The sequence below is a fragment of the Pipra filicauda genome, unplaced genomic scaffold (assembly GCF_003945595.2).
Source record: "Pipra filicauda isolate LSUMZ 115617 unplaced genomic scaffold, ASM394559v2 scaffold287_size946512_pilon, whole genome shotgun sequence".
NCBI classification, from domain to species: domain Eukaryota; kingdom Metazoa; phylum Chordata; class Aves; order Passeriformes; family Pipridae; genus Pipra; species Pipra filicauda.
Genome location: NW_024104406.1, coordinates 273,716 through 292,765, shown reverse-complemented (window position 1 = coordinate 292,765; position 19,050 = coordinate 273,716). Strand labels below are relative to the sequence as shown.

At 53.5% G+C, this 19,050-nt stretch overlaps 1 protein-coding gene and 1 long non-coding RNA gene across 2 annotated transcripts; both read left to right on the top strand.

Moving 5' to 3' along the window:
* Positions 1-116: 116 nt before the first annotated feature.
* Positions 117-1,713, top strand: LOC113989217. Its single transcript, XR_003541175.2, has 2 exons — positions 117-299; positions 713-1,713. It is a non-coding gene; the product is annotated as an uncharacterized LOC113989217 (long non-coding RNA).
* A 6,537-nt stretch (positions 1,714-8,250) lies between these two features.
* On the top strand, positions 8,251-17,800 carry HEXA (hexosaminidase subunit alpha). Its single transcript, XM_027724186.2, has 14 exons — positions 8,251-8,500; positions 11,333-11,431; positions 11,768-11,833; positions 11,995-12,041; positions 12,382-12,492; positions 12,987-13,088; positions 13,180-13,312; positions 13,960-14,140; positions 14,443-14,529; positions 14,872-14,944; positions 15,374-15,557; positions 15,665-15,755; positions 16,171-16,275; positions 16,751-17,800. The coding sequence occupies exons 1-14, from the start codon at positions 8,251-8,253 to the stop codon at positions 16,812-16,814; spliced, it is 1,593 nt and encodes a 530-aa protein (XP_027579987.1). The 3' UTR covers positions 16,815-17,800.
* Positions 17,801-19,050: the final 1,250 nt, after the last annotated feature.

The window sequence follows — 19,050 nt, the reverse complement described above, 5'->3', positions numbered from 1 at the left end:
AGGGCCGCGGCCGCCGCGCTCCGTCACCGCGCGCCCCGCGCGTCACCGCCGCCCGCCCGCGCCTGCGCGCCTGCCGCCATCTCACCCCGCCCGCCGCCGCCGCCATCTTGGGGGCGCGACACGCCCCCTCCGCGCCCCCCGCCCGCCTCAGCCCGCTGCCGCCATGTTGAGTGTGGCGCGGCGCCATGCTGGGTGCGGCGGCGGGGAGGCACAGAGTCACAGCATCGCATCCTGAGGTGTCCTGTGGGGCCAAGTGTGAAGAAGGCTCCTGGGGCCACTATAAAATTGAGTGATGTGAGGTCTGTGGCAAGCAACTTGTGAGGGGAATGTGAGGGAAATTTGAGGGGAATGTGAGAGATGTGAGGGGAATGTGAGGGGAACGTGAGGGAAATTTGAGGGGAATGTGAGAGATGTGAGGGGAATGTGAGGGGAACGTGAGGAACCTGTGAGGGGAATATGAGGGACACACGAGGAAAAACAGGTTGCACTGCCTCAAAATCAGAATAAAAGTGCACTAAGATGTCCAGGCAGAAATTCTCAATCATTCCATGAGATAAACACATGCCCACCACCCCTGGAGGGACCCTGATTGTGCTGGGTGGCATCTCCGAGCTCCAGCATTGCTTTCTGGTCAGCAAAGACAGTAATACCCAGCTTTTCAGTGATGCCAGGCTTGATTCCCTTTATTCTCTGTTAATTTGATATTTTGCAGGGGGAAGAACATGCACGAGTGTCTTCATCACCAGACCAGGGACTAACTTTTTTCCCTCCTGGCACTGACAAGTGCTCCAGACAGGTCAGGGATGCAGGGCCAGTACTGTTCCCGGGTGGTCTCATCCCTGCCAGAGCCTCTGACTTGGACATGGAGCTGCTGGCGAAGGGCAGGATGACACCAGGGTGCTGCAGAGGCTGAGCCCTTTGCCTCAGCTTTCCCCGCTTCCAGCATCAGCCGCGCTCAGCCTGGTACGTGGGAGGCTCGCCGGGCTCATTGTCTGCAGCCATTTGGGGAGTGCACGGAACTCCGGTTGGCTTGGAAACAAGGCTGCAGCCCGGCCCAGAGCAGAGCCAGCTGCTACCAACCCTCCACGGATGTTCACTGTGGATACCAGAGGCCAGCACAGCGCCAGGAGGGCTCCAGGGCCACCTTCTCCTGCCAGTGCTCACCCTCCACTTCCTCAAGCCCCGGGGAATCATTTCTTCCCGGGGTGAAGTGGGGCCGTTCAGATGTGGTGACATTATTCACCTGCTCTGCCCGGATGAAGATGAGACTCAGCGGGGCTCTATGTGGTGTAGGCGTGACAAATTTCATCAGCTATTTGGGACAAGAGTCATCACAGAGGACCGGATGACAGAATCCTGCTTCCTGCTCCTGTCTTGATACAAATCCCTTGTGAAACAGGAAGAAAATTAGAAGCTGCATCCCAAAGAATGTTTATTTCCTGCTGGAGCACAGGAAGCATAATGATGGCTGTAGCAACAGGGATTTGTGATCAGGGTGATGCAGGCAGGTGCTCTTGGGAGATGAAGTGTCCAATGTCCTGGGTAGATGACTCCAGAAACCTCACCAGGTACCAGGCTGCATCTTCAGACACACAAAGAGACCCGAATGTTTGTGTGGATCTGTGGTCCCTGAGCTCTGCCTGGGTCAGGAGCACCCAGGGACATGTTGCCTCATGCCACACTACCTAGTCAATAAAGCCAGTTCCCTAATTACCCTACTTATTTGGAATTGCAAAGGCCGGGGCATTAGTCATCCTGCCCTAAATAAATCTAAGTATCCCCGGCTTTGTTCAGCTCCAGACACACCAGCTGGACATCTGCCAGTCTGGTCCCACCTCACACGTCAAGCTGCGGGGGCTCAGGTGGCTGCCCCAGGTCCTTTCCTTCCCTGGGCTTCACCCTCGAGGGGGGCAGTGTGTCACCCCCCGGGACCCTGTGCTAGCACTGTGCTGCCCAGCTGGTGACATGCCCCGCTCCTGGCCAACATGGCAAAAGGCACGAGCCATTTGGGCTGCTCGTCTGCCCCATGGGACCCCAAGAAAGCACTGACCAGATAGTGGGGTTTGGCTTTATGGGAGTTTTGCAGGTCTGGACACCCAAATCCTTGGCCGAGGTGACCTCCCCAGCAGTGTGTGTGGGAAGCAGTTGCTCCTGGGAGCGCGGCCCGTCCATCCCCGGGTGTCCCGAGGACTCCCCGCCGCCCTCTCCTGGCCTCGGCCGAGGCTGCAGAGCTCAGCCCGGGGCCCTGGGTGGAGCTCGGCCAGAGGAGCTGCTCTGGAGCCAGGCTGGGAGAGCTGGGGGTGTTCAGCCTGGAGAAGAGAAGGTTCCAGGCAGACCTGAGAGCCCCTTCCAGTCCCCTTTAGAGGGGCTACAAGAGAGCTGGAGAGGGACTTGGGACAAGGGCCTGGAAGGACAGGAACAAGGGGGAATGGCTTCCCACTGCCAGAGGCAGGGTTAGATGGGATAGTGGGAAGGAATTCTTTCCTGTGAGGGTGGGGAGGCCCTGGCACAGGTTGCCCGGTGGCTGCCCCATCCCTGGAAGTGTTGAAGGCCAGGTTGGATGGGGCTTGGAGCAACCTGATCTAGCACCTACATGGCAGAGGGTAGAACTGGCCGGATTTTAAGGTCCCTTCCAAACCAAACCATTCTGTGATTCTATAATGGTTCTATGATCCCAGTAATTAACATTTATAAATAGTGATGGGATCTTCCCAATGACATCCCACAGACATAGACAACCAGTTCCCCTAATACAGTCCCAGCCTTCTCTTTTCCAGCTGCAAAACAGGGATCAGCACTTTGCAGCAATAGTTACACTAATACTTTTCAAAAATACTCTTTGGTATGAAATTTTAGTCATGAGTGTTGCAAAAGGTCTTTGTTTATTAAAAAGTTTTCAACCCAGGAGAAAGGAAATCCAGGAGCTTTCTCAGTGTCTTGGATTTGATTTGGGGTGTCTGCACACTCATTAACAACAATCACATACGGGGCCCTGGGCAGTAGTTCCTTGTAGATGGTTGGCAAAAGGTACCTGAGAAAAGCAGGGCTGCTGCCTTCAGCTTATTCTGAGGGGATCTGCACTGCCTCTGGGGATTTTAGGGCTCCAGCTACTGAGGAAAGATGAGAACCACTCCTCTGCCCACTCTGAGAAATGATTTAGATCTCCATAGACACCTGGCGCGTTTTCATTTTATTCTTGCAAGAGCTTAATTACCCAAGTGATTCTGGTAACTGTTAACACTGAAGCTGACAAGAATAAAATATTGCCTTGCAATCACCTTGCTCTGTGAAGTTAGGCACACGCTTACAGGATTTATGGGAGCAGCGCCTCTGGGCACGAGGAGTTTGTCACCGTGCACCCAGAGGCTCTGATTGCTTCCAGCTCAGCCCCACAGCCATGACTGGGAGCAGTTGGGGACAGCAGCCACACGTTCCCAGCCTCTGCAAGAAGTTGCAGCATCTCCCTGTGACAAGCCCTGACTCGTGATACCAAAATTGTGCAAAAGTGCTGGTGCCCCACACCACAAGCCACCCACAAATTCGGGGTGAACCTCCTATCCCACCCAGCGTCCCCCCTGCCCCACTGCTCCTTGAGCCAGGTGGGATCTTCAGAAAAAGCCACTCTCCTTCGTCACAGGGAGAAAAGAAATCCAGGAGCTTTCTCAATGTCTTGGATTTGATTCTGGGTGTCTGCACACTCATTAACAACCTCAACCAGTAGCGTGGGCTGAGCTGCCCCTTAGCTCACCACCCTAAAGCTGTGCGAGCTGGAGATAATCCAGAGGAAAAAAGGCTCGGCGAACAAATACCAATAATGCAAACACCACTAGGCTGAGCTCAAGTCAGGACCCCAAATCCTCCACACTGATTAACACAACTCACCTCAAGCTTGTTGCCTTAAACTCCACACTCAAGCTCATTGTCGTGGTTTGAGACCCTCAATGATTGTTGAAACATACTTCTCCTTGCTCCTCCCTGCTCGCTCCAAGTCTCTTAGGCCCTGCTCCCCTTACGTGTGCTCTCCCAGGCAAAGAGGTCCCTTCTGCTCAGCCCCATCTGTGCTGAGAAACTCAGTCACCACGTGCATCTGCTAAACCATTCGATGGCAGCATCGATACGCAGTGGTCAAGGTGGGAATGTAGGGACATGGAAACGAGTCATCCTGTGCTTTGAAAAGCTCCAGGATGTGTGCTCGTGGCTCCAAAAGCAGCCTGCCGTACACCGGCCTGCTTCAGCCCCCCAGAGCATGGAGGTTCCTCATAGGCTGAGCTGCTAGAGCTGCTGAAAGTACCCTGGGTGTGGATTTAAGGGCATCTCATGTTTAGGATCTTTCTTGTGCACATGCTAAAGCTCCACCAAATGTCTCTGTGGGCTCTTGCTGGGTGTTTAAATGTGAGCACCACTCTGCTTGATGAAACAGGCACAGGTGGCTCCCTGTCAGCATCTGTGTGACACCATGCCAAGCAAAATCATCCCTGAAATACAGAGATGTGCAACAAGGGGGGTCCACACCTGCAAAAACCCAGCACATGCTGACCATACTTCCACCAGACCACCACCACACTTCAACCAAGGACACTTCAACCCTGCCACCCTTGGGGCTGCAATCCAAATCCCATCATTATTTTACCAAGGATGAAAGGGAAGTTAAACAAGAAAATGGAGAGAGTAAGCTTGCCCAGAAAGCCTCTGAGATGTCAAGGTTCAAGTCACAGGTCTACAAGCAGATGCAGGTATTTCCAAGAGATGAGCTGTGTTTTCCAAAGCCCTCTTCCAGCCACACCACCAGGAGGTCCCTTGAGCTGGGAGTTGCTTCATTCAGGAGTGAGTGTGCCTAGACAGTGCTGACTCAAAGAGTGCAGCAAACATAAAACTCATGCCCTGTGAAGGTGTTCATGAATGCCTTCCTCCACTCCTCATTCACCAGCTCAAATCCTTCTCACCAGCACAGGAATCTGCATGCAAAATTCCCTCCTGGTTAAATGCAGAAGCAGCCAACATTATAGAGAATTAGGCAGCATAATAAATGGATTCATATCTTTTAAAAATGCCCAAAGGCCACCTTCATGCCTTGAAGGTGAACAAACCAAAAAGACCAAGTGTGACACCAGCCAGATTTTGTAACAATTTATATCAGAATAATTAATTTGGATTTCTACCAAAAAAAAAAAAAAGCAGGTAACCCAGCAGTGTCCTGGTGCAGCACAGTTTTCTGCCAAGTTCCCCAGCAACTTGGCTTCTGGCTCTTGCAGCCAAAGAGACAAGAGGGGGTTGCAGGTACCCCACCACGGGTCTCACCCGAGCTGGTGCATCCCTGCTATGGGCTTACTCCCTGCTTCTTCCTTGCCAAACTAACCTGGAAGAGTCTTCCAGGTGGATATATCAACATGGAGATATGCTCTGAGACCAAGAGCCTGTTTATTGAAAAGCTACTGAAGAACATCAGCAACTTCTAGCTGCTGCTGCTCTGTGCCTGCCACAGAACAGTGTGTAATCCAGTCTCTTCTAGCCAAGCTCCACAGTTAAACACATGCTGAAGCAGTTTTCTTATGTAAAGAAACATTCCCAAATCAGACTGTTAGTCTGGATTAATGTCGGCCAGCTACAGATGAACTACAATGAGTCATCCCCCAGAGACATCAGGTCCCCTAAAATAGAAACAGCAACCGAATGGGTAGAAAGGCTGGAATATTTGGACTGAAGGCTCTGATCACAATGCTTTACATAAGCTGGCAAACACACCACCCTTCCCAGGCTGAAAGGAGGATTCACCTCAGGCCAGGGCACTTCCACAGTTCCGTCTCACACGCTGGGAAGTGCGGCCGTGACATTCCCTGATGCCACACAGCAGTAAACTGGATTGTTTGGGATTTTTTTTTTTAATACAATGAAACTATTTAAGGATGAGTCCAGAGATGCTGGAATCAATCAATATAGTCAGAAAAGCGGTGGCATCGGCCAGTGCTTCAGAGGTTTGCACAGGGAAAGGCAAAAGACCTGGCTCAGGACCACAGAGGCTTTGTGTTGACCAGCAGCAGGAAGACTTGAACACAGGGAATGACACGAGCCATTTTCCCAGAGGACTGGCACAGGCTGGAATGCAGGTGTTCTCCTCCATACCCCTTCTTGCTGTGTGAGGAGGACAGAGATAGAGAAGGGACAACATCCTGAAAGAATCATGAGGAGACAGCCTGGCATGTGCCTTTTTTGTTGAATTGGGGTCCTGCCACCTCTCTGTAGGGAAAACAAGGGGCAGGTAAGGATTGTCAGGAGCCTGAGGGAGCCAAGAGGCTTTAGTTGCCCCAATCAACCTCCCCTGGGACTTCCATCCATGACCTCCATTTAAGCTGAAGTCCAGGCAATTAATTTTTCCTGAGCTCTCCTGTGGGTGTACCTACTCCAGGTATTCCCAGATTGATCTTGCACTTCACTTGGTGTCTTTTGTTCACTGGGTGACACCTGGGCTGCTGGTGCCACCCTCGTGCTCTTCCTGCCTGGCTGTGGGGGGTACACCCATGTTGTAAGGCTGTTCCCTGGCCTATGCTGTGCCTGTCCTTGGTTCCTGGCCCATGTTCCCTGAGGTAGACAGGTGGTCTTTGCTGTTCTACAGGGCTGGAGAAGAAGGATGCAGTTCTGTGTAGGTGTTAAGCTCATGGCAACACCATCTGGCTCTCTTTGGCCCCATTCCTGATGGAGCCCAGTTTCTCTATCTCAAGGTGACCCTTAGTCCCCTCACTGCCTTCCCCTCTTTGAGATCCCCTCTTTGGGATTAATTTTCACTAATCTCATAAAATTCCCTCAATCCCATTTAGATCCAAACCTAACCATGTTCTCCTCCTGCTGCCTGGCCTCCCCACAACTTTTCCACCCCCACATCACCCCCAAAACCTTCACTGGAACCTCACAGTCTCCTTCAACCTTGGAGAGCACCTCCCTCCATCCCTCTCCAGCCCCACAGAACCCTTCCATGTCCTCCCAGCTCTTCTCCTTTCACCATCAGTCCCGTACTTTGTGCTGGTGCTTTTCTAACCTTTGACAAGTTCCTTGATATTTTTTCCTACAAAATGCTTTCTTCCTGTTGATCCCATTCTCTCTACACTGCTCACGTGAAGAACAATGCTTTAAATTCCTCACCAGACCTTTCTATGGTCATGTCCTCCTCAAGCAGAGTGATTTTTCCTCTTGTATGACGGGGCCATCTCCCTTGTCATGCTTTCTTTTGTACCATTTGTTTAATTTCCTGCTTGCTCCCATGCCTGTGGCTTGTCTTCCAGTGCTCCTGATAGCTTGCAGTTTTCTAGGACAACAGGTTTTTAATAATTTGATGGACTTGGTTCCCATGTAGGTTTGTGCTGGCAATTAGATGGGAAAGACCTGAGCTTAAGGTCTTTATTTGACTTGGGGATTGCTGAGGAAAGCAGAGCTGAAGAGAGGAGGCAAAATTAAACAGAGTTCATCTGAGGTTAAGGCTTTCCTAGGAAAAGCCAAGTGCCGTATGAAAAGCATCTCTGCAACACTTCACTGTGAGGCTCCATCATGGGATAAAGCCCCTTTTTTTTGTACAGTCCAATGAATATTTCATCTGCCACATATAAAATATCCCTGGAAAACTGTGCAGGGGCTGATTTATATTTGGTATTGCTCATAAAAATACGCAACACCAACAGAAAACACCCAGACCCAAGGTGGATTCAAAGCATGTACTGGTGCTGGTTTCAAACAGACAGTCTAATGAGGTTAGATCTAGGGTGGAGAGGCCCTGGCACAGGTTGCCCAGAGAAGCTGTGGCTGCTCCATCCCTAGAAGTGTCCAAGGCCAGGTTGGACGGGGCTTGGAGCAACCTGGGTTTGTGGAAAGTGTCCCTGCCCATGGCAGGGAGCTGGAATGAAATGATCTTTAAGATCTCTTCCAGCCCAAACCATTCTGTGAGTCTATGAAAGCAGCGTGGAGGAAATACATGTTAAATCATTCATCTCCTCAAACTCCAAATCAGGCTGCTGAGGCTCCCCGAGGGCGGGAAGCACGGCCAGGGGTGGGAGGGGGACTCTAAACCTTGAGGGCTGGGGGGACAAATGACCCTCGGTGAGGAGCTGCAGGGGTTTGGGGGATTTCTTTGAAAAGGGAGAGGCGGCTGTGGGGTGACGGGGCAGCCGGGGGAGGCCGTGAGGGCGGGCCCGAGCTGCCATTTCGCGGCCGCCCGTCCCCCGTTGCCGGGCGGTGCCGCCGCCTCCCTCAGGCTGCGAGTGCGACATGGCGGCGGCGCGGGCGCTGCGGCGGCTGCTGCTCCCGCCGCTGCTGCTCCTGGTGCTGCCGGGCCCGGCGGGGGCCGTGTGGCCGCAGCCCCAGGCCCAGCACTCCCCGCCCGGCGGCGGTCGCTGTCCGCTGCCTCCCGGCCAATTCCGCTTCGCCGCCGCGGACGGCTCGGCCGTGGGGCCGGGCTGCGATGTGCTGGACTCCGCCTTCCAGCGGTACCGGGCGCTGCTCTTCGCCCGCCCGACCGGTGAGGCGGGATGGGGGTGACCCTTTCCTCCGTGGCTTTATTCTTAACACCCCCCAAACCCAAACCCGCGTTTATTTTGGGGTCAGACCACGGGGTTTGGGTGTCCGCCTGCCTCCCCTCAGTCCGGCGGGGACTGGTGGGGCGGGAGGTGGAGGCTGGGTGTGACGGCGAGCTGGCTTGGGGGAGTCTGGTGGCAAAGGGCAGCGGTGCGTTGGGATGTGGAGGGCAATGCCACAAACTGCAGATGGCAAAATCTGACCCGGTTGGCACAGCGAGCACTAGTTATCTTCATTTCCTTCCAGGGTTTAAGCTCTTGCTCTCGAGAGTTCCCTCCATCTCATTTTTTATCTCCTCTGGACAGTGTTTCACCTCCCCGTTGCTTCATTTCGCTTCCTTCTCTTGTGGCTGCAGGGAGAGCCACTGCCGGTCTTGCAACCGCCCTTGCTCCAGGGTTGCTTGTAAATCTTGGCTCTTTCTGTTCCTAGCAGCTCTTGCTGTCCCCTGTGAGGCTTTACCTTGAGGAAAGACTTGCTGCATCGTGTGTGCTCTTCCAAGTATATGTTCCTGCCATGGAGCTCATCTGCCAAAGCAGAGCTGCTAAACGTCCCGAGGCAGTGTGGCTTTTCTGCCAGAGAGGGATTAGCTCTTGGATTCATCCTGAAATTGTAGGGTAAGATGAGGAAAGGCAAAAGCTTGGAGAGCCGGAGTTTGCTTTGGGACAGGTTCTAAAGGTTTCTTGCACCCAGACGTCTTAGTGATAGCACCCATGGCATGTCAGGGATGAGCTGCAAGAAATTTCCTGGCTGTGGAGCCAGCATGCATGGATCTCAGTGGCTGCGTGGGTCTGCTGCAGCCTGAAGTGCTATATCCAGGGAATACGAAGTGCTTCATTCATCAGAAAGAGCTAGTAACTCTGCTCCCGAGTGTTTTAAATGTCAGTGTGAACTCTGTTGCTGCTGATCAAAGCAGAGAAGGGTGGTGGCGTTGGAAGCTGCTCAGCTTCTTGTTGAGCACATCGTGCTTTGAAAAAAACAGGTTTGAAACAGAGAAGAACCATTTGGCTTATTTTATTTTTTCCACTCTTGTGAGTAGCAATAGAAATAAATTTCGGTTTGGGAGCTGAGAAGGTTCCTCTTGGCTCTCTTTTGCTGCTAGGAACTAAAAACAGCTGATCTAATTATTCATGCTCTCCTGTTCCTCTCAGAGGGGAAATGTGACCATCAAATCACTCGGAGCAACGTTGTGATCACGAGATCGAGCTCACACTCATTGCTTTCCATACGCCCTGCTTTATGATGCTCAAACTACACAAATTATTTTAAGACCTTTTTTCCCCTTTGCTTTTTTTTTTTTTTGCATGGGTGGTTAGTAAGAACAGGCAATGGAAACCCTGGATGGAAGGAAATAAGTTTTATTAATAGAGAAAAGAAATGGCAGAGACCATTTTCTGTCTGCACTGGCTTCAGGGTGTAGTGATGGTGGTTCCTGCCTGCTCCTTGGCCAAGGAGGCTGTGTTTGGGTTGGGCAGTGTCTCCCTGGGCAGGTTTAAATGCGGTGTGTGATGGTGGGACCAGTTCTGTTGAGGGTCCTCAGCAGGATGAGTATTTCCTACGTCCCCAGGCCTGGGGGCAGCTGTTCGTGGTGAGCTGCCGCCTTCCCGAGAGGAGGGATCAGGTCTTGCTGTGCCGCTCACACATCTGTGAGGTTGCCTTGGCTACCAGCTTGTCTGCAACCAGCTCAAAACAGAGGGCTAGCTTGGAGCTGTTTTCCTTCTCTCTGCAGAGGTTTCGTCATTCCTTCATGGAGAAATCCGGGGTTCGTGGCTCCTGCGAGTTGTGGAGCAGGGGCTCCCTGCGTTTCACCCACACGCCGGCAGTGCCACAGTCTCCCTGGGGTCTCCTTGGTGCTTTGGCTCACTCCAAGCCAAGCTCTTTATTTTTAGTGACTGCTTGGAGCGTTGGCTGTGCCCAGGAATGCTGTGGGGGTGTAGGCATGGAGCTTGGCTGGGATGAGCCGGGTCCCACCCTGCTGCCCCACACTCCTCTTGGCCACAGAATGCTGTGACTAATCCCATGCGTCCCAGAGAAGGTTGAACACCTCCCTTTGGAGTTGAGGGAGTTACTTCAGTAAGAACTCAGGCCTGTGCATCCTTTGAAGCTGTCATTCAGTTTGGGAAGTGTGGCCAGAGCTCCCGTTTAGGGTCTGAATGTGATCAGGTTTATTTCTCCAGCCACTGCACCCGGGGCCTGCTCTGCAGAAGGTGAAGGTGTTCAGGAGCTTTTCTGTTCTGGGTGAGACCTTTTGGTTGCCTCTAACTCAGCAGATTCATTCTGCACCTTTTTTACAGGGTTTCTTTGCAAAGGGTAGGGCAGAGCTCTTGGGCTTGTACTTTATTCCCAATGCTGGGAGAGTTTGGAAACATGATGCTCTTTACCCTCATGGATAAGCTTTGACTAGTTGTGGCTGTAGCTTAGAGCCAGGGCTGATGTCCAGGAAGCCTTGGGGGCTGCTGCTGGTCCATACTCTGATGTCTCTTCTCTCTTGTGAAGCTTCCCTGAGAAGCCTCCCCTGGGGGTCTCCTCACTAGCAGACCTTCTCCATGCGGAAGATTGGGATCAGCTCATGTGCTCCTGGTTGGTTCGATTGAAATTAGCCCCTGCTGAACATCCCTGTGCCTGTTTTGGGGTGCAGGAGGGGGTCCCCATTTCTGCCACGTGTGTTGGAAGTCCATGTACTCCTGTGCCTCTGTTGCTAGCTGAGCTGGGAGGATGGTGGTGGGCTTGGAAGCAAGGAGAAGAGCTAGGATGGGGTCGATATCTGTGTCGTTTGCAGAGAATGAACCACCCTGGGGGACACCCTGCACTCAGCTCCTCGTCTACGTTGCCATGCCAGGCTGTGATGGGTTTCCCAACCTGGACTCCAAGGAGAGCTGTAAGTATTGGGGTTGGGAGTAGGAGGGAGTGACTGGAGAGGAAATGTGGCTGTTTCTGTGCCCATCCCTGGGAAATAGCACTGTGCAGCAGTTATACCCCCACTTTTGGGGAGGCACCAACCCTTCTCTGTTATTGAGAACCTGGGGCAGGGAGGGAGGGACTTACCTCAGGGTGCTGATAAAGCAGTGGGGAGAGGTTTAAAACAGCAAAAGAAAATCAGAATTTGGTTCTCTGGGATCTCAGGGTGCAGTGCTGTGCCTGATCCCTGCTTGGTGCTGGGGCTCTCGTGGCAGTGGGGCCTGATGACAGCACAGCCCCTGATGCTGTGTTCCAGATAAGCTGATCGTGTCCAAGGGCTCCATGCTGCTCTCTGCTGAGGCCATCTGGGGAGTTCTCCGAGGTGAGCTGTGCTTCCAGTGGGGCATTCCCGCTCTCCCTGCCTTGGGCCTGTGGGGATGCCTCTCTGTGCCTCTCTCTTTCCATGGACTTCTTTGTTAATTGAGCTCTGCTCCTTTGAGGGAGTCTGTGCTGAGGAAGGGGCTGTGTGTGGTTTTCCTGCAGGCCTGGAAACGTTCAGCCAGCTCGTTGGGAGAGACGAGAACGGCACAGTGAGTCCTGGCCTCATCTCCTGCGGGCAGGCAGCTCTCCATAGTGCTCCTGCCTCCATGGGGACAGGCTGAGGGTTGCTGGGATGCTCGGGATGAGGGGGTACCAGCAGTGTGGCACAGCCTTGCCAAGGGCCACGTGGAGATTCATTGATCCAGCCAAATCCCTGCCTTCTGAGTGGGTGAAGAAGGGCTGCAGCTCTTTCTGGCCAGCTGGCACTCTGGGCAGTGAGGGCAGCCCTGTCCACGCAGCCCCGGGGACAACAGTGACCCTGACTGCCTCCTGCTAAGGGCTGTTTGCCCAGTGTCCTGCTCATGTGTTGCTCATGTTTTCCACGTGCAGTACTACATCAATGAGACAGAAATTGTGGACTTTCCCCGCTTCCCTCACCGGGGACTGTTGCTGGACACCTCTCGTCACTACCTGCCCCTGAGAGCCATCCTGGAAACTCTGGTAGGGCACCTGTGCTGGGAGACAGGGTGGTTTAATTGTGTATCCTGTCCTCTGTGACCACTGAGGGTTTCTTGTGCTGCCTTGTGTGGGTGATTTCTCAGCTCCCTTTGTAGAAGAAGAAAACTGAGATGTCTTGGGTTCCTGCAATCCAAGTTACTGTCTGAGGCTGGGTTGTTTCTAAGGTGAGGGAAAACACTGGCAAAGGTGGGTAGTGCTTCTATGCAGAATTAAACTTCCAGGTCTCCACTACTGGCTCAACTATAGGGAGAACAGGGATTTTACTGTAAGCAGAAATACTCCTGGCCCTCTGCAGCTCTTCACGGTGCCGTTGTGTTTCAAGAGAGGTGTCTGAATCTCTCTTCAATCCTGGGGAGCATTTAGGAACTCTGCCTTGTCCTTTTGGAGCATGGGGACCTTGTACACTTTCTATGGCAAGCTGGGTGACTTTTCAGAAGGGACAGGGCACGTTCATCTTTGTTCCTGTTCCCTCCCAGGACGTCATGGCTTACAACAAGTTCAACGTGTTTCACTGGCACATTGTGGATGACCCGTCTTTCCCCTATGAGAGCTCGACATTCCCAGAGCTCAGCAAGAAGGTAACCCTCCCCGATCTCCATGTACCAGCCCAGGTGAGCAGATCCCTCTCTCTGCTCCTGAGCGAGGCACTGAGCATTTCTGTATTCCCAGGGAGCCTTCAATGCCATGACCCACGTGTACACTGCCAGCGACGTGCGCACTGTGATCGAGTACGCCCGGCTGCATGGCATCAGGGTCATCCCAGAGTTCGACACTCCCGGCCACACCCTCTCCTGGGGTCCAGGTGAGGGGCAGACCCTGCCTGCTGCTGCTGTGAGGAGAGTTGGGATAGTTCCAGGGGCAGGATTGGGATATACAACCTCAATCCTAAAAGCTGGGTGTGGGGAGCCATGTCCCACAGACTGGCTTTGAGGAGGAGCAAACCATCGTTTGGGACCCAGTGGTCCCTCTTCTGGAACAAAATCCAAAAGAAAAACATTTCCACCTCTTCTTGTGTCCAAGGTGAGTGATTTTGGGGTTTTTCAGAGGACATCTGCTCTGCCAGAATCATCGTGGATATTGCAAGGATCTTGTGTTTAACTGGGGGTGCAGCTGACCAAGCTTCCTCGCTCTGCACAGCTGTGCCCCAGTCCTGTTGCAGCACTTTCTGCTGCAAGGACTGCAAGTGTCTCCTCTTCCATGTCTGGAAGTGCAAGAAGCTCCAGGAAAACATTCCATTGTCTCTTTCTCTTCCATTCTTCTGCTTCCAAATCCCATGGCCTGTGCTGGAGTTCACCCTGCGCTTCTGGTCACAGCCAGAGCTGTGGCTGGCCCTGCTTTCCTGTCCCATGGAAGGCCCTGGGCTGTGCTGAGGAGGATCAGAGGTGTTGTAGGCAGTGACATGGCCACATTTTGACCCTTCCTCACCATCCTGCATTTGTTATCATCCAGGTGCTCCAGGCCTCCTGACTCCCTGCTATGTGGCCCAGGAGCCTTCCGGAACCTACGGGCCCATCAACCCCATCCTTAACAGCACCTACGAGTTTGTGACCAGTTTGTTCCAGGAGGTCAGCTCTGTGTTCCCAGACTTCTTTCTCCACCTCGGTGGTGATGAGGTGGATTTCACATGCTGGTGAGTCTGAGGTCAGTCTGGATGGGGACTGGGGTGGAGTATCTGGGACTGGAGTCCAAGCCCATCACTTCTGGATCATGATTTTTGGTGTCCTGCTCCCGCAGGCCAGGGGGAGTGGAGGTGCATGGGGTTTCACTGCTCAGGGTGATGCTGGATATAAGGAGCTGCTGGTCCTGGTGCAGCCACAGCTCTGGGAATGCCTGGGCAAGCCTTGGACCAGTGTGGGAAGGACTTGACCATGTCTTGGCCTTACTCCAGAGTACAGATTGTGATGCTTTTATTCTCTTCTCTTTGGTGCACAGGAGATCCAATCCAAAAATTCGTGCTTTCATGAAGGAGATGGACTTTGGTGATGATTACAAAAAATTAGAGTCTTTGTACATCCAGAGGTAGGAACAGGGGCATCTGGGGCCTGCAGCTGCACTGTGTGACCAGCACAAATGTCTTCTGCTGTCTTAGGGACCCCAGATCTCCTTTTCAGGAGCATCCCCATTGGGCATGTCTCCCTGGCCCCAAAGGAAGCATTTTATTGGGAGATTGACCACAAAAAAGCCTGGGACTGAAGAGAAAGAAGCCCCATAAGGGGCTGTGCTCTCTCCCTTCTCCTTCAGAAGTACCTTCACATCCAGCTGTGGGTGTTGGGAATATCTGTGCTGCTCCTGTGGCTGTATGTAACCACCCAAGAGAGGGTCACGAGGATCACCAAAAACTCAGTACTTTTTCCTCTTCAGGCTTCTGGAAATCGTCTCTTCCCTCGGCAAAGGTTATATCGTGTGGCAGGAGGTCTTTGACAATGACGTGGAGGTGAGAGCTGCCTGTGCTGGGGTGAACAGTGTCAGCATCCCAGTCAGACACTGGTGTGCTCTGGAGGGGCTGTACTGGGGCTGGTGGTGGTTACTCTGTTATGAATCTGGAATTGATCCTCAGATGGTGCTGCCAGTGAGGTGCTCTCATGGTGGTTTTGTCACACTGTTGCCAATGCTCTGCTCTCCTCTTGTGTGTGCACCTGCAAGAGGCAGGTTTTAACCCTGCCCAGGACACTCTGCAAATGGCCTTATCCCTCTCTATTGCTCCTGCAAACCAGATGGGAGGTGGCTCAAAAATCAAGGCCAGCCCAAGTCTGCCTCAGTTTCCCTTTGGGGATGTGGTTGGGGTCAGGGCACTCTGGTTGCAGGGGCAGGTGATGCTCTTGTCACCACACTGATCCCCTGCACGTTGTTCACCTGTGCTCAGGTGAGGCCGGACACCATCATCCATGTGTGGAAGGAGAACCTCCTCACGCCGTACAAGGAGGAGATGGCCAATGTCACCAGGGCTGGCTACCATGCCCTGCTCTCTGCGCCCTGGTACCTCAACCGCATCTCCTACGGGCAGGACTGGATGGAAGCCTACAGGGTGGAGCCCTTGGACTTCAGAGGTGTGTCCCTTGTGTCCCCTTCCTGTGTGGCAGCTGGCTGGCACTCGGAGGTGGTGCCAGGGCTGGATGTGTGGCTAATGCATCACCTGGGTGCTGTCCCTCCACAGGCAGCCCTGAGCAGAAGGCCCTGGTGATCGGTGGCGAGGCCTGTATGTGGGGTGAATACGTGGACGTCACCAACCTGACCCCCAGGCTCTGGTAAGAGAGGCCATGGGGAGGTCACTTGGATCTCGTCAGGCCAGGCTCATGTCCCTTTCCTTCACCACCGAGCATCACTTGCTGAACTCGTGGGTTTGGCCTGTGTATGGTGCCTGTCCCTGTCTCCTGCAGCACCTCTGTGCTGGGAACAGCTTCACAAGGCTGAAATGGGGGTTTGTGAGGCTGTAACATGCCCTGTACAACCTGCTGCTGCAACCAGGACGTGTTTAACACTGGTTTGTCCTGTCACCCTCATCCACTCCTGATCCACATGTGTCCAGGAGTGGATCTTTGCATGCACAGAAGCCTTTGTGTGTGGAAGAACACCGATCAAGAAAGTGTTTGGGAGCTCAGAGCTTTGCGTGAGAAGCTTTTGAGCTCCCCCTGACCCGACTGCTTGTCCCTCATCCTCAAGGCCGAGAGCTGGGGCCGTAGCCGAGAGGCTGTGGAGCAACAGCACCGTCAGGAACATGGACGATGCCTACGCCCGGCTGTCGGAGTTCCGCTGCACGCTGCTCGGGTAACCGTGCTGGCACAGCTGCCACCCCATCTAGGCACAGGCCTGGGAGGGGCAGTGAGGGTGAAGGGCTTTCCCTGCTGCAAAATGACCCTTGTTCTTATGGAAAGCCCTGGTTTTCCTGCTGCTGCTGCGTGGGCAGAGCTTGCTTTGTGTAGTGCTGGAAGACAGGCCCTTGCTGCTGGCGTGGGCTGGTGGCTCTGGTGAGGAGAGGGCTTTGTGCTGAGGAAGGAGGGGGCCTGTCAGCTATTGCCACCCCTCCTGCAGCACCAGCTTCCCCAGGAAACCTGTCCTCACCATGTGCTCCCACGCATAAGCAAAAACTGAGTCTCTAAGCACAGGATGAAAAACTTCTCCCTCCTTTTCACACCTGAAACTGGGCACCCGTGGCCACCCTGCTCTCCCGGAACCCCTGAAACCCAGTGGTGGGCTCTGCCTGTGCCCTCTCCCTGATGCCATCTTTCTGTTCTCTTCCCAGGCGTGGTGTCCAGGCGGAGCCTCTCTACGTAGGATACTGTGAAAATGAGTTTGGTGAGGTCTGAAGGGAGAGCCCTGCTGCCCTCGGTCACTGTACACGCAGGAGGAATGATTTCCACCCCTCAAAAACTGCTGTTTTGGCAAAGGGACCCCTTCCTACCCCACCTTCTGCTTTGGCTTTGTTGCAATGAACATTTTTTTGCCTTGGTGTGCACTCTCGCCTCTCTTTCTATTTTTATTTCTTTAAATCTATAAATAAATGACCCCAAAGAGGAAAAAGGTGCCTTTTCCTGCTCAGCTGGGGCTTGGGAGACCATGCAGGGGTTATTGTTAGCAGGAGATGGGTAGGGCTTGCTCCAGAGATGCCAGTGGAGGAGCATCTTTCCGGCAGCTCCTGAGCTTGCAGGGTGCCTGCTCAGCTGGATAAACTGTGTTTAGTCTCTGCTGCTGTCACAGGGTTTTCTTCTGCAGTCACACTGTGCTCTGGGTTCCTGTCCTTGTCCCTTCTTTCTCCAATGTCCAGACAGGATGTTGGGCTGCAAACCACCACCTCTGCTGCCCCAAGCCCTGGCTGCTGCCACCTCCTCTGGCTTCTCCTCAGCAGATGACACCCTGGAGCCTCTCCAAGGAGCCCTTGCAAACCTGCTGAGGGGTGCATGGATATTGTGGAATCACTGCTCAGCTTTTCAGACCGTCACCTCTGCTCAGGATTTGGCCAGCTGACCCAACTCTCCTCCTGCTCTGTGTTCCTCAGGATGAGGAGATCAGCTCTAGGTGTCCTCCATCCGCAGGGGTTTCTTTGGATGGTGTTTTCCTTGGAGAAGAAACCTAGTGATGCTGCTGTCCCATAGAACTGGGACAGGTGTGATTGTTGTCCTCTGGTGCCGTGCTGGAAACGGTGTTCAGCTGAAAGTAGGGAATCTCAGAGAGAAATCCTGGCTGGATGGGACTATTGTGTGTGTGTCTTGGTCTTAACTGAGTGAGATCCTCTGTTATGGCTGGAAACCTTTTATGGTTGAAATTTAAATTAAAAATAGTGAATTAACAGTTACTACTGCCTCCTATTTTTAAAAGTTGGATTTTTTCCCTTTTTTCTTCTCCCAGCATGGTGTGAAGTGGTACCTCGGTCGGGTGCTTTGGTCACCGCAGGGAGCTGCTACTGGTGAGCGTGGGGACAAGGAGGGCCCTGGCCCTGGGAAGGGTGCTCTGTTCCCAAGGGGGATGCTCTGTTCCCAGGGATGATGCTCTGCTCCCCAGGCATTGCTCTGTGTGCACAGAAATGCTCTTCACCACCCCATTCCAACTCCCTACCTCCATCCCACTTGTCCCCCTGCCTTGTCGGGCTCCCTTTCACCCACAACCAGGTGTGAGAGCCCACAGGGCCTGGGATGCTCCATGGGGGACCCCTCAACCCAGCGCCTTCCACTAGAGCCTGGTATTGTGATCCAGGTTAAACATCATGCCAAAATGGGCCCGTTTTCCAGGGTGTCTGCACCAGCATCCCCCCAAAACCACTATGCTGGGAGTGGCTCTATGACATTCCTACCCTTGGAAGGGCCGGGATCCCGGGAGCACCCCGCTCTCCCCGCCGCGGAATCGCCGGGTGGTCCGTTCCTTCCAGAACATCTATTTTGGTCGCGTAAAACTTGCTGGGGAGCAGGAACAGGGAACAGGCAGCGTGTGAATCACTCGGGGCCAACGGGTTTAAAAATAAACCCAAGCGGCAGCGAGGAGCAGCCGCCAAGCCCCCGGATTCCGGCAGGATTGTGCTCCCAGCATCCCCAACCCACCCGTGGGCGCCGGCACCGGCCAGGGGGGTTTACTGGGACACGCGGGCACGTGTCTGCTTGTAAACCCGTGTGTGCATCATGTGTGTGCTTGTAAACGTGTGTGCATTGTGTGTGTGCTTGTAAACACGTGTGTTCATCATGTGTGCTTGTAAATGCATGTGCGTTGTGTGTGCATTGTGTGTGCTTGTAAACACATATGTGCTTGTAAACACGTGTGTTCATTATGTGTGCATCCTGTGTGTGCTTGTAAACACATGCACACACTTCCACAAGTGTAGTTCTGGGTCCTCACACACATGCACTCATGCACACGCTTGCACACACATGCATACAGGTCTTTGCACACATGTGCACATGCTTGCACACATGGGCTCTTGCACACATGTACACTCTATGTACATGCTTGCACACACATGCGACTCCTTGCAGACATGCACTTGTGGACACGCTTGCACACACATCCATGGGGGCAGTTGCACACATGTGCCCTCATACACTTGCACAAACGTGC